Here is a 16,484-nt window from a genome sequence, read left to right as displayed (position 1 = left end):
CTATCGTTTTGTCATTTATATGCCTGTCTGGCTGTTTGTTTGTTTTGTTTTGGTTTTGTATTGGTTTGTTTACTTAGTAACAATCCTGTTGTTTGGATTTTAAACTAATAAATTCTTATTCTTATTCTTATTCCTAAATTAAACAATAACAATAATGACCTTTGTACCTTATGTTTGTTTTCAGTACCATGAAAATTTTCACACCAGATATGGCATTCACACCTGTACAGTTAAAATATCTATATCAAATTACAAACAACCATTTTTTCTATCATTTCTAAAAGTTAACTGAATACAAGGTATATGGAAATCTAATGAAGGAGGTTAACGTGAGGTACCCATTTTGCACCAATTTTGACAGTTTTTTCACCTACATTTATTAAAGAAACAGACAAAAGTTTCCATTCCATGTTCATTTTGTAGATGTATCCTTATTTACTATATATTTCCACAATTTTAATTTTGAATCCATACTGAAACATAGAAATGGGTTTAAACCTACCTCCAAAAAAACCCAAATTCAGTAATGAGGAGTACCTAAATAGCATCCATGCTTAACTTCAACTTCCATAAAAAGCGATCAACTGATGTTTTGTTTATCCACATTTTTAGAACAATTTGACAATAGTACATGCCTAATTTGCATTTTGTAAGAAAAGTATGCCCGTTGCATAATTTAATTGCTCATTTATAAAAGTTGTTTTTTGTGGACGTCGAATGTGACATTTCCGTAAATTTTAATTTTTTCACTGGATACTTAATCTGTTGATATATAATTTTAGTATATATATTTTAAGTATAATAAGCTATGTTGAAACATGTGCATAATGGCAAATTATAAAACTACAAATTGTTTAGTTTTTCAGGAAACTTATAAGATTTTCGCTGCTTCTTTTGCAAAAAAGGTGCAATTTGGGTACTCGGTGCAATTTGGGTACTCAGTGCAATTTGGGTACTGTTATGTTATATTTATAACGTCCTTGATCTAATAGGCTATATCTTGAAATTTTAAAGTTCACTGTCTTAATAATTTGTGGTGTAATTTATTTTCATTTTTTTGCTATGAAAAAGTGTTGTCTAGTAATAAAAACTTTTAAATTACAGTTTCTGTGGTTAAATCAATTTACAGTAATTCTAACACATAAAATACAACTATTTGATCATCTAATTATTCGTAAACCACAAGGTGTCCTACTAAGATCACCAAGATAACACAGTTCAAATATAACGGAATATTCAATTTGTATAGACATTTTAGTGAATAAAATTATGGGTGTTTTTAGTATCTGTATTATCTCTTAAAGATAGTTTTGATTTTGAAAATAAAGCACCTGAGATAGTTTAAAATATCTTGTGTTGCTATTTTGTTTATAGCCTTTGATGAAATAAATAATCAGAGGAAATAAATCTAAAATGCTTCCTTTCTAAAATTTATCATTACTAGTCATGAAAGAATTTTCTCCATAATTCAACATATTATTTTCTTTAAACTGCAGGTTTATAAATTGAGTACATGTATGTTGACTTTGAAGAATGTTTTTAGATACAATGTACATGTAGTATACATGAAGTAAATACTTCAACTTTAAAAAATATTTTGGTACACACTTCCTTAAATGTGTTTCTGATAATGACTATATCATTAAACCATTTTGCATTGTCAGATTTGAGATTTTATACAGAAGCCTCCCCCCTCCCTTTCACTAGATACCAGGTACTTGTTACCTTGCAAACAATTGATAGTTTTTTTTTCTGGACAGAATTTTAATAATAAATCCTAAGAATCTGAAGAACATTACCTCCCACGACCTGCTAGGACCAGCATGGAACAACATTTATTTTCATTAATACCAATTTTTGTGGTAAAGAGAAAAATTGCATTTCCATGGATATTTGATTTCATGGTTTTGCCAAAGTCAACCTATAGAAAATTTGTACTTCTGACATTGAACATTTCAATTCATGGTAACACTATATCCACGTCAACTGATACCCCCAATGAATAATAATGAATCCACAGAAGGTAAGGTCTTCTACTAAGTTAAATATGGTAATTAGTGTTTGCACAGACTTCTTAGTGACTAGCAATGTTACTAACTTCTTTGCTAATTTCCCATCAATAATTTGAACATTTTTGTTAAATCAGAGACATATAATACTTGTATTATTTGTCTCTGGTTAAATGCATAATACTGTAAATTCAGAAATTTATATATTGTGAGGTTTTTATTAATGCAAATAATGCGATTGGCTGAGTATCACAATAATAAGAACTCTCATTCTGATAACTGATACAAATATCTGTTTGCAGATTTTCCTGAAATCGCAATAACTTATTGCGCAATTTTGTTTATTCCTCAAAAATCACAATAATGAATGCTCACAATAATTTCTGAATTCACAATATATGAATCTACCTTTCACAAATCCTGTCTAACTGGAAATGTAACGAAGTCAGTAAGTGGATAAATAATTTTTATTATGTAATTACAAAGTTAAGACTGTTTCTAAAGTTCAAATGTTAGATTGTTCACAAACTGTCTCTAAAGTTGAATTGTTCAAATGTTCATATCGTCACACGGACACGTGATCGTATAGTGGTATAACCGTTCAGTCCTGATGGAGTACATTCGGATATAAGTGCATTAGTTCCAGCCTACCCACGAGGGGGGAGACCTTGGCCGAATCTCCTGTCGGAATCTATCTGTACGAATCTATCTCGTTCGAGTCCAAAGCTGGATCTTATATAGTTCAGTGGGGTCATCCATCGTTACACAATGGCCCATAGCTGTTGGCAGGTTGCGTAGTAGTCTGGTTGTGGAGTAATACTAGTCTGTGGTTAATTGTCAAACTATGCAATTAACCCCTGACGGATACATGTTATTTCACAGTAGACATGGTCATTTATTGGCTGCAGGGTATAGGTCTATAATATTCGTACAGATTGTTATTAAGTGTCTATAAAGGTTACATGTAATCGTTTCTGATTTGCTGTATTTAGTTACTTCCTGATGATTAACGTATGGAACACAATTGTGTTACATAATGGGTGGAAATTCCTTTAGTTTGAAGTCCTGCAGGCTGGACTCAACTAGTGCACAGTTAAGGGACTTTGGGCTGGCCTTAAGCAGCAAAGAGACTTGACTGCTTACATCAAATGAATAGTAATGATCAGAATTGGGTTTGATTAATAGCTGACACCTACCAAATGGTATTAAATATGACCACAAGAAAACTATCGAACAACACAATAAAGATTGAGTTTAATACCATGCAGTCTCCAAAAAATAGACAAGTGTTAATACAAAATGTCCAGCTCAAATTAACAAAAGTTTAAACAAGTTTTGAATAAATTGTAAGTGTTTCTTGTAAAAGGCTTCACATTAAAAGGCATTATTCTAGACAATGTCAGGCATTTGTCATGAATCAGAATTTCATCCAAGTGACAGAGTAATCATGAACAATGTTAATAGGTGTTAAAAGAGCATTTACCTAATATGTTCAGAGCTTGGATAAATACCACAATGACAAGTCAATGTCATATATTGACAGTGTAAGATTGTAAACAAACTCTCTGGTAAAAAAAAAAGGATCTTCTTTAAGTATGAATGATTAATTTACAGTTTAACTACGGGTTCCATAATTTTTCATTTTCTACCATGAAAAAGCTTTTCTTTATAGATGCTTATATTCATGGAATACCATAAAATGAACAAGAATGTGTCCATAGTACAGTACGGATGCCCCACTCGCAGTATCATTTTCTATGTTCATTGGACCGTGAAATTGGGGTCAAAACTCTAATTTGGCATTAAAATTAGAAAGATCATATTATAGGGAACATGTTTACTAAGTTTCAAGTTGATTGGACTTCAACTTCATCCAAAACTACCTTGACCAAAAACTTAAACCTGAAGCGGAACAGACGGAAGAACGGACGGACTGACGGACAAACGAACAGACCAACAGACCTAAAAACATAACACCCCTCTACTATCGTAGGTGGGGCATAAAAATATGTATTTTGTACATTTTTAATTTAAACCATAACACCAATGTAGATCTGATATCAATTTGAGTATCATTTTTCTTTATATGATCTAACGTACCCCTAAAACCATACCATTTTTCTTTATATGATCTAACATACCCCTAAAACCATACTATTTTTCTTTATATGATCTAACATACCCCTAAAACCATACTATTTTTCTTTATATCTTATTGACTACATTCAAATGATCTAACATACCCCTAAAACCATACCATTTTTCTTTATATGATCTAACATACCCCTAAAACCATACTATTTTTCTTTATATGATCTAACGTACCCCTAAAACCATACTATTTTTCTTTATATGATCTAACGTACCCCTAAAACCATACCATTTTTCTTTATATGATCTAACATACCCCTAAAACCATACTATTTTTCTTTATATGATCTAACGTACCCCTAAAACCATACCATTTTTCTTTATATGATCTAACATACCCCTTAAACCATACCATTTTTCTTTATATGATCTAACATACTCCTAAAACCATACCATTTTTCTCTATATGATCTAACATACCCCTAAAACCATACCATATTTCTTTATATGATCTAACATACCCCTAAAACCATACCATATTTCTTTATATGATCTAACATACCCCTAAAACCATACCATTTTTCTCATCATAAATTGATCCAACAAATAATCCACCATTTTTTTCGTTGTTGATGATAATGGAGATTGGACATTTTGAATCTTGAACTTCATCCTCTATGAAATCGACTACATCCATTTCATTGTTTTCTTCGTCCACATGTTTTGCATTTTCATCGATATCATCCTCAGCATCTAGGTTATCTTTATCAATTTCTTCACCTTCATCTTGAATTAGAGTAGTATGATTTGACATTCCGCTGTCAGTCTTCTTCCGTCTAGGACGATGTCCTCTTTCACGGCAAGTGTTACAGTTAATAATTTCATCAAAACTATTTCCAAAGTAATAAGAAAACTTTGCATATATGACTGGACGAATTGCTAAGTCTACCAATGCTACGATTTCACAATATTTCGAAACTTCAAATAGCATATCAATCTGATTAATCAAAACATCATCATAGTTTGGGTTTATTTTCAAACCAGAAATAAACTCTCGAGTTTTGTAAAAAATCATTATATATACTACTTCATTTGGTAATTTGAAAATAGCAAATGTTATTACTAAGATAGTCACCATTTTTGAAAATCTACGTTCTCTTGAGGAATAACTTTCGTAAAAAAATCGCATGCTTAGGAACTTTGTCACTACATATAAGATACATATTACAAGTAAAGGAATCATATATGAAAATGAAAACCGTAACCATAATATTCTCTCATCTTCTGGAGTAAGGTCTGAACCTAGCTCAACACATACTTTAAAGTCTTTGTCATATGCTACAGTTTTGAGATTTAGAATGTTTGACAGGCATATAACTATCCATATAACAACACACCCTACAATGGTGTGTCGAACGTATGACCTGGAACGGACACGTTCATTCAACATGATACAACGAATAATGCTGAAAAGTACCAAATGTGCTCCTGCAACATATGAACATACTGATGTCAAATAAAAATGTGCTTTACACAAAGGTGTATTCACTATGCCTTTATGCCCAACTTCATTGAAAATGATATATGGACTTTCCATGATGATATTGAGCAAGTCGGCTACTGCCAATCCTCCGATTGCGATGTAGATTGGAATTCTGGGATATTTTGAGCATATTAACGCTTGGATGACCAGTATGTTACCTAGGATACAAACTATTCCTATCAGGGCTACAATAACGCAGATAACTATCATTGATACTCCCGGATTTTTGTCTTCATCTCCCTCCATTTCTAATTATAAGGATGACTAAAGATCTACAAAAAAGACAGAACTTTAAAAATATTAAATAGGATCAAACAAGATGCATAAAACTTTTGAGATTGTTTACACCTATGCCAATCAACGTTAGATTTTCACCTGTTCTCTAGACCTACATTACAGAAACTATTACTATGAATTCATTATAATTCGTTAGATACCTTTCTCTGACCTCTTGGTTAAATGTGATCCACGAATTTCAAAGTTCTAGGAAGCAAAATTTCTAATAAGGCTGATAAGAAAACTTAAGCAAAACAACGAAAATCAAATATCCACAAAAATTGGTACCGACAAACATAAATGCATCTACTGTATATTAGTTGCATTGCAAGTTTTTTTGGGGGTTCTTTTTATAAAAAAAAATATTGATAAAAAGCAATAATGTTGTTCAATTATTTAATTCAGAAAAATTATCATATGGTAAAAATTTATAATTTTGTTGGTTTTCACCTACAAATATATAAGGTTGGTTAATTTGTGCTCACACCAGTGAAGTGAAATAAAATTTTAATAAAAACTTGTTTACTGTAATTTCTCCATTATTCTTTCGGATAAATGATTAATCATCATATAAAATTTCCACAAATAAAACATTCATCTGATGTCACCTGATACATGGATGCAAATTAACTAGGACATCCATTTACCTTACATAACATACGGTAATGTTTTTTTTTGTCAGTTCTTAACCAAATGCTGCCACAAAAAAATGGCAAGAGCTGTGTTAAATTCACAAACAAACTACAACAAACCAAGCTATATTTCTGCACTATGAGTTCAACAGTGACCATTTTGTAAAGAAAGGGTTATTTCAGGTTTTTTCAGGACAAATTTTTATTGCGTGTTCTTTTATGTACATTTTGAACCCATCCCACATTATACTAACCTCATCGGTGGTTGGCTTAAGTTATTTATAATTTTTTGTCCGTGAACAAGAAGTGAGGCAGATATTTTTTATCTCTGTTATATATAATTCAGATAGGTTTACAGCTTAAATATTATATAGACACTCATCTATTATTAAAGATTGCATTTTGAACTCCAAATGAATTTTGCTTTTTTTCAAAAATTAAGCATTACTCTTTATAATTGCAATTGATATCACAGCATATGTTTGTACCAACATATAATTTTGGTCATAAGTTTAAAATTTGTACGTGTACATGTGTATAACAAAATGGATTTTTTTATAAAACATGTTTAACTTATAAATTTTCATTTTTCCACTGATTGTTGGTAAACACTTGTTGGTCAAAATTTTATTTTCGTATTCAAGTTTAGAAAAAAATTTAAAATATCAAAATTAGGTTAAAATCATAACATCCTGTGAAAATTACATAGAATTTATTAATAAAGCAGTTTCTGTTCCATAAATTTTCTTTAATGTAAATTAAAGCTAAATAAAATATGCAGCAAGTGAAGGGTAGGGTAAGAAAATATCACTTCTGGTTTTAATCAACACTTGCAATTTTGTAAGTAGAGTAAAAAAGTTGGAACCAAAAATCCAAAGTAGGAGAAAACAAATACTACCATAGCAAATAATCTCTAAAACATTGACACAATAATAATCCACACTTTATAGAAAAATTTTGAAAAAAAACAAACCCCATGAAAAACTTGTTGAAAATTTGAAACGGTTTGGAAATAAATCTCCAGTATAAAAAGTATATGTCTTAAATTCTGAATATATGAATATGAAGATGTGGTATGATTGCCATAGAGACAATTATCCACCAGAGACCAAGTGACGTAGATGTAAGCAACTAAATGTCAAATTTAAAGTCTTTTATAAATATATTATATTTAACAGCAGCAGAGACATTAGATAAATATATTATATTTAACAGCAGCAGAGACATTAGATAAATATATTATATTTAACAGCAGCAGAGACATTAGATAAATATATTATATTTAACAGCAGCAGAGACATTAGATAAATATATTATATTTAACAGCAGCAGAGACATTAGATAAATATATTATATTTAACAGCAGCAGAGACATTAGTTCATCTTTGGTACTGGTCAAATACTATACAAATAAATCAATAAATGTAAAAATAAGAAACATTTCAATTTCAATATAGGGCTGTATTCAATTGCTATCTATATTAAAACGCTTTTATATTTTCTTCTATTTTCTTAATGTTATTTTTAAGTTCCTGTAATCAAGCTCATGTATGAATAAAAAGTAGTAAAGTATAAAGTCAATGAAAACCGTAACACCAAAGACAAAGAATAACTAAAAATAGCAATATGTAACAGTCGACAACATGTCACACTTTCTTCCAGGTTGATGATGCTCTTTCTATTATTTCCAAAAGCAAAAGAGATTTATAATTTTAATAAATTTTCTGAATTAGAAGAGTGGTAGCAGATTGACATACAACAACTGTATCAAGAGTCGTGCAATGATACAGATAAGCCGAAAACATAACTCAGATAATATCTTTACAAGGATCTAAGCCAGTTTGACAGAAAATATAGATGTTATCATACCCTAAAAATTTGAATTATTAAATGTAAGTATTTGATGAATACTAAAGTTCTTAACAAAATAAAGTTTGGTATATTGTTAAATCTAAAAACAGTTAAACACTCCATTTTTTCCCCCAAAATTTTCAGTTTAATCGAGCAATAAGGTTAACATAAATAAATACACTATTCAAACATTTCTAACTTTAAGAAAAAAACATTTAATTTAATCGACCAGAAAATTTCACGGTTCCTGAATCTTACATACAACTCTCTTCAGTTTAAGGTTTTTTTTATTGATATCATAAGAGGTATAAGAGGTATAAGAATTTTATTAATCTAATCAAGAACCCATAAAGGGCATCATTTACAACAATATTAAGCACAATATGATTGGAAAAAAGAAAAACTATATCCTAATATAATACTATCATATATTGGACAGGATCAGAGCCTAACACATCATGTGTCTTACATAACATTAACAATAATTGCATAATAATTTTATATATTTTGTATCCACCTGGATCTTATTTCTAAACACTTAATTATATAATTGCCTAGGCACATAAGAGTTGGTAAATGCTCATTTGTGAACAGCCAGAAATATTTTTTATCCTTGGATAATTCTTTAAAATTATTACAAAAACTGTTTACTTTATCCCATAATAATTTTCTCTGTTCGTTATCATTATTATCATATTATATATATTTCCATTTATTATAAATAAGTAAAAGATTAGAACATTAAAAGTCACATGAAAACAAAGAAAAAATTAAACAAAACCTATTTAATCTATGGTAAATTGACCGATTTTTCTTACCTTCTTCTAAAAGAATTTCTGGCAGGTCAGACTATACTTAGATCCAAAGATAACATAGCACCTACAACAATCAAAGCTATCATTTAGACATTATATAACTGATTATATAGAGACTCAAGGCCTGCTACTAGATATGGTCATTCATACCATTTTTTTTATCATTATTACAAGGTCATCATTGCTTGTTTATATGATATCACACTATCTGCTCATGTTCATAACAAGGCTGTAGCAATTCGCCACCATATGTTGTTCTGAAATCAAAACTGTATTCTTTTGACTGGCGAGGGATGGATGATTGTATGCAAATTGGACAATGTAGGCTGACCAATGGGAATTGTGATATGATACAAGCAAATCATATTTTAAAACGTATTAGTAAAATACCGCAGTGACACATGTTATTCAGACACCAATATCAGATGATTATTTTATCTTTGAATTCATGTCTTTGTATCCATTGAGAAACCTCCCTCTTCTACATGCAAGGGGATTTCAAATCATGTCCACGAGGGACCACTTCACTGTTTGACTCATCTTTTTTTTTTTGAATGGATGAAACATGCTAGAAATGGATATTTCACAAGCATTCCTAAAAACTTATTTCATCAACTTGAAGTGTTTTCTCTTATCATATTTTTAATTTCCAAAACCCCTTTTTTTTCCATTATTCTATCTGAAATGTGCTGTCCCCCTTACTGACCTTGAGGTCATTATGAGCAAGTGATAATTATAAACAGAAACAAACAGAGTATTAACCATTTCCTAAAACCACTTAAACATTATTGATAATCCTATACTGAAAATGGCGATCATAATAGATCATAATACTTAAATCACGCAGTGAGATTATATTGATATTCCCGTCATTAAATCATAATAGCTCATAGACTAGGAGCAGTAGGAAAACAATCTCATGTATGTCAAACATGTCTCAATTCTAGAACAAAAGCTCTGTCCACAATATTGAAGTATTTATCAGGTTTTTTTTAACATGTTTTGACTTCAGGTTTGTCTGCAAGAATACTGCAATATCAGTACAAAAAGGTTTGTGAAGGTACGTTTGCACTTCCGGTAAAAATAAAATCGGAATTAAAGAACTGTTATTGGGCAAGATCACATACATTATGCAAACCATTTAAAGGAGAAAAGCTTACAATTTATAATGACCTGCTGGCATGGTCTTTTCTGAACGCATATAGATATGATAATTTTCTATTATGTTTTCAATCCGTAATATTGTCTTCAAAAATTGCAAGCTCTATCCCCACAAAAGAATTAAAATTTCACAACTGTGATCTTATATTTGATGTATAGAACTAAAAAGCTATAAGCATCTTCCCCTCCCCCTTATATTTTCCAATACCAAGCTATCATTAGAAAACCCTTTTTCCTGAACTTGTTCTGGTTTATTTTATAAGTAAATATGAACTTATGTTTTAACCTTGGAATAAGTTGGGAACTTTCTATCATTATATGTGACCAATTAAAGTATTACAGAAACTCCTTTTCTGCACCAATCTGATTAAAATGAAGATCATGTGTTTAAGCTTTGCTTACAAGGATCTGACAACACTCCATTTTATACTTTCCGTTCTGGTACTTATTACATCAGCCAATGAAATGTCAGCTTTCAAATTTTTGAAGGTGTGTATTAATCTGACAAAACCAGAGGATCACGAAAGGTCTTTAAAACAGAAAGTAGAACAGAGAGTATTCAGTTCCCTGTAAGCAAAGCTTGGACACAGGATATGTATTTTAATCAGATTGTTTCTGCACAAATTTTTGTCTTTTTTTAGAACCTATGACCCTGTCTTATTGACATTTAAAATCAATGTTTATTTTTTTTATTTTCAAAATTTGACTGGTGTATTTATGAGTATAAAAGTGAAGTGCTTAAATATTTTTAGATTTGAAAATAAACTAGATTTAGTCATATTATAACTAATAGTCATCAAGATCTTCAAATGTTTACCATATCATAAAATCTTTAATTTCTTTCAAACTGACTTAAATCAGTCAATGAGAAAATAACACACACACACAGTCACACACACAAAAAATAATCAAAAAATATTTCTTTTATAAGTTTTATAAACCTCTATCTTAACTTAATTACTGAAATGACATTAAAATTCTGTATGTTTGTTTCAGCATAAAAGACTCATGATATTTTCTTGGCTCAATCAATTTGTCCATACTTCCTTAATTTTAAATTTGCATTGAAAGCTTAACAACTTCCATCAAACAGGATATTAAAACGTAACAAATAATATCCTATACATTTCACTTGGAGTTGAATTCATTATAACCTAAGTTTGATTGTACCTATTTTGATCAATATTCAAAATTCTTTATTTTATTTTATATAAAATTTCAAATTACATAATGATACTCAATAATCTATTTATAACATACAAATTATTTCCCAAGCTGTGATGTTTTAATTTACCGGTACACAAATTTTTTATCAAAAAATTTACACCATAAGCATGTTCGTGATATTAGATCCTGACAGAATAAATCTGATAAAAAATAAAAGCGATCAGAATCTAATGTACTTTTCTAAGTCTTATCAAATTTACATTACAAGTAATGCTTCAAAATTTGATAAAAAAATCCATTTCATTACAATAATTCAAAGTTGACATTTTGAAAAAATAACCCTTAGGCAACAGACTGCTGTCACCTGATAATTTTAACATATTTTGTGTTTGTATCGGTTACCTTCATTAAGATTTACACAATTTTGTATTTAATGCTATTTGTTGTTTTGACAGTTGCAGTGAGAAAAAAATCCAAGAAAAGTGAAATATTTTGTATCTTGTTTTCATTTTTGAGCCTTATTTTAAAAGATCTATACCAGATTAATATAAAAAGTTACCAGCAATGTCATTTAAAGTATACCTCTACTTATAATTGTCTAAAAATAAACTGCTCAGTGGGTCTACTGGTTATAAAAATTCAAAGTATTGTCAAAGAGGAAGTAACTGACCAACAGATCTGAAAATCACTCCTGTCCAGCTAAGCTGAAGATCATTTCCATGGAACAATTCTTCCCAGCAAACTGAAGATCATGTACATGGTACAACTCTGCTCAGCAAACTGAAGATCATTTACTTGGTACAACTCTTCCCAGCAAACTGAAGATCATTTACATAGTACAACTCTTCCCAGCAAACTGAAGATCATTTCCATGGAACAATTCTTCCCAGCAAACTGAAGATCATTTACATGGTACAACTCTGCTCAGCAAACTGAAGATCATTTACTTGGTACAACTCTTCCCAGCAAACTGAAGATCATTTACATGGTACAACTCTGCCCAGCAAACTGAAGATCATTTACTTTGTACAACTCTTCCCAGCAAACTGAAGATCATTTACTTGGTACAACTCTTCCCAGCAAACTGAAGATCATTAACTTGGTACAACTCTTCCCAGCAAACTGAAGATCATTAACTTGGTACAACTCTGCCCAGCAAACTGAAGATCATTTACTTTGTACAACTCTTCCCAGCAAACTGAAGATCATTTACATGGTACAACTCTTCCCAGCAAACTGAAGATCATTTACTTGGTACAACTCTTCCCAGCAAACTGAAGATCATTTACATGTTACAACTCTTCTCAGCAAACTGAAGATCATTTACTTGGTACAACTCTTCCCAGCAAACTGAAGATCATTTACTTGGTACAACTCTTCCCAGCAGTCTGAAGATCATTTACTTGGTACAACTCTGCTCAGCAAACTAAAGATCATTTACTTGGTACAACTCTGCTCAGCAAACTGAAGATCATTTATTTGGTACAACTCTTCCCAGCAAACTGAAGATCATTTACATGGTATAACTCTTCCCAGCAAACTGAAGATCATTTACATGGTATAACTCTTCCCAGCAAACTGAAGATCATTTACTTGGTACAACTCTTCCCAGCAAACTGAAGATCATTTACTTGGTACAACTCTTCCCAGCAAACTGAAGATCATTATCTTGGTACAACTCTTCCCAGCAATCTGAAGATCATTTACATGGTACAACTCATCCCAGCAAACTGAAGATCATTTACATGGTACAACTCTGCCCAGCTATTATAGCTATTTTTCAATACAGGAAAATTTCACTAATTCTATCAAATTCGTTTTGTACTTTACTTTTTAAGATAAAGAAATATTTGATGGAGTAATTGCTTATAAATGTCACTGCTCTACTTATTAGTAACAGCTGTCCAATACTGTTGTCTGTGATAATTATGTCTGATGACTCTGCCAACAAACCAAGAAAATTAAGTGACAATAATATAAATGGAAAATGTTTTGGAAAAATTCCCAGAAAAATAAAACTGATCAGTTTGGTTTGAAAAGTTTTGGCCTTTTAGGAAATGGCTAGTTTGATAATTAATGTTGGTCTCCTTTTTACAAATTGACATTTATCAATTAGGTTGTTACTAAAGAACATCAGAAAAATGGAAAATACATTTTGTAAATGGTTTTTTCCTTGTTCATGTATTATGAAAACATATAATAATCAAACCTGCCAACTTTCACAATTTATAGATTTCCCCCATGAGAGGTGTTGACCTGAATTTTTAAATTCTTTATTATATAAACTAAACACCTCAAAACAGACTTTCAAATGAGTAATAAGGGTATTTAAGCACATACATACTCATTCAAACAATATAGAAGTAGATTAAAAGCACTTGCAACAATATAAGTAGAGCATTAGGTCCTCTTGCTCTTAAAATCCCCCATGGAGATTTTGAAAGGTTGGAAGGTATGAAAAATTGTTAAAGTACAAAACATGTTATGATTAAAGCTAAATTAAAAGCATTCTATTTTGCAGCTTTTATCATAGTTTCTTTTAAAATTTAACGTTATGAAAATTTAATTGAATCTGTCAATGTTTAAGACATTTAAATTTTCCTACACAGTGCTGATGACGATCCCAATTAAGTTATCAGGTTGCCCCAATTAAGTTACCAGGTTGCCCCAACTAAGTTACCAGGTTGCCCCAACTAAGTTAACAGGTTTCACCAGGTAAGTTACCAGGTTGTCCCAATCAATTCCAGAAAGGGATCTAAAAACTACCAGTACATTCTAATTTTTGAGCTTTTAATGGCTAAAACTGTTAATTTAAAAATATTTCAGTATTTAGTCAACAATGTCAATGAAAATCAGGTTCATCAAGGTTTTAAATTATATGAAAATAAATGTTTATGACAAAGAATTGATTAGAAAAAAACAACCTGTACAAAAATAAATTTGTAAACAATCTGTCAATGGACTTAGATTTTTTAGCAGTAGGTTGTTATTAAGTCCTTACAAATAAATAATGATACATTAGAATCAGCCTTATATTACAATGTATCAATTGGAATCTGAAGATGTGTTAAATTTCTCCTGGTTAACCAGGACTTGTCACACAGAATACACCTACACCATTATTTAAGAATATATATATTAATTTTTCAAAATATATTTCTATTCTTCAAAATAACTTTTATAAATTAGGCTTTTATAAAGGAAATGGGGTAAATACAGCCCCCGGTTTTCACCAGTGGTATTAACCACTCTATATACTGGTAAATACTGGTCCATTGAAATTTTCATTGTTTTTTTGACGGACTTAACAAACAATTATTAGTAAAACATTGGGGGAACTTATTGGAACTTTTGTTTTCTTCAATCAGCCCTGAAAAATGTTGAAACATTAAAATTCTTGGATGAATAAGTGTCAAATGCATCTAATTATGAACATGGCTAATCCAGAGAGCTCTGACCTCCAAGGCCTGTTTTGCCAGACAAGGTGGGGCCGTGGGACCAAGGCCCCAACTTGTCTGGCAAAACAGCCTTGGACTCAGAGCAATCTCCACTAGAACATTTCCTGACATTTCATATAAAAATAAAAAGATGTGGTATGATTGCCAATGAGACAACTTTCCACAAGAGACCAAAAGACACAGAAATTAACAACTATAAGTCACTGTACGGCCTTCAACAATGGGTAAAACCCATGACCACTTCACTGATACATCCAGTTTTCTCTGCTTTATTTTGGATTTGGAGAACAAAATGCCCTGATGCACTTATGCCTAATAAATATGGTTAAGTTCCTAGTGATTTCAGAAAAGAAATTGTTTGAAACAAATTGAGGGCTAAATGAGACAGCTTTTTCAGTCATTAAAATTGTTTCAAATATGCTTTTATAGCTTACTACATGAATGCTGTATGGTGTTTGCTTATTGTTGAAGGCTGCACAGTGACCTACAGTTGTTAGTTTCTACGTCATTTGATCTCTGCAGGAGAGTTGTCTCATTGCATTGGCAATCACACCACAGCTTCTTAATTTTTTTAAAAGGTTTGGAAGATACACAAGAACTTGTCTATAAGTCACATGACTCTAGAATGATAACTATAGGAAAATATAATCCGAAAGGCGCTTGTGCAAATTGACCTTATAAATAATGTTACAAATTTCAAAAAGATCTGTGAGAGAAAACTTGAGTTATTATATCACATTACATATACATTACACATATGTTTAAAGATGTAAGTCTCATTCATTCTGGAACAATAATTAGGAAAACCATCAAAATCAAGAGTATTTACAGTACTCAGTGTGTATAAATTGTGAAAAGAGCTAATCAAGTGAACTTGAGTTACCATTGTGTATAAATTGTGAAAAGAGCTAATCAAGTGAACTTGAGTTACCATTGTGTATAAATTGTGAAAAGAGCTAATCAAGTGAACTTGAGTTACCACTGGACATGCTACAAACTGTCAAATGTTTTACCAATTAATGTCCAATAACTGTGAAACTAAAATTCTAAACATCATCAAAATCAAAACAAAGCTTGTTTGAATGGAACTTAACTGATGCAAAATCTTTTTAAAAAGTTTAACTTCAGTTATCATCAGATAATTTCTTAATTGTTCAATTTCTAATGATTTGAGATAATTTTTGTAATTGTTTAATTTTTTAAGATTTAAAGTCCATTAACTCTCAAATCACAAATATGATAATTGTGTATCAAAACAGAGCTTAATTCTTTTTAAATTAAGCATTGTTTAAAATATTCATAAAACATTCTCTGGAGTCTATCATGAGAAATGGTAAGACATGAAGCCATACAACTGACTGTTTACCATATAAGTTCATCCTTGTGCGTAAATACCAATCCCATTATTTTCATTCCTCATTGAAAATAAAGCAATAAATTAATACTCAGTCTGTTAAGATGTTAACCAACTTATTAAATCG

At 30.7% G+C, this 16,484-nt stretch overlaps 1 protein-coding gene across 3 annotated transcripts in view; it reads right to left on the bottom strand.

Moving 5' to 3' along the window:
• Positions 1 to 16,484, bottom strand: part of LOC127736195 (galanin receptor type 1-like) — a 49,338-nt gene that overhangs the window by 18,961 nt on the left and 13,893 nt on the right. Inside the window, exons 3-5 of one of the 3 annotated variants that reach the window (XM_052246786.1) lie at positions 9,221 to 9,281; positions 4,677 to 5,915; positions 160 to 222 (exon numbers count right to left, since the gene is read on the bottom strand). In XM_052246786.1, the coding sequence (XP_052102746.1) occupies positions 160 to 222; positions 4,677 to 5,889 (1,276 nt within the window). In that variant the 5' untranslated portion in view covers positions 5,890 to 5,915; positions 9,221 to 9,281. Of the gene's footprint in view, positions 1 to 159; positions 223 to 4,662; positions 5,916 to 9,220; positions 9,282 to 16,484 lie in introns of all 3 variants that reach the window. The other 2 variants (XM_052246788.1, XM_052246787.1) reach the window with 2 other exon arrangements.

The sequence above is a fragment of the Mytilus californianus genome, unplaced genomic scaffold, assembly GCF_021869535.1.
Source record: "Mytilus californianus isolate M0D057914Y unplaced genomic scaffold, xbMytCali1.0.p SCAF_3, whole genome shotgun sequence".
Taxonomy (NCBI): domain Eukaryota; kingdom Metazoa; phylum Mollusca; class Bivalvia; order Mytilida; family Mytilidae; genus Mytilus; species Mytilus californianus.
Note: the sequence above shows the minus strand (reverse complement) of the source record. Positions and strands in the feature narration are given on the sequence as shown.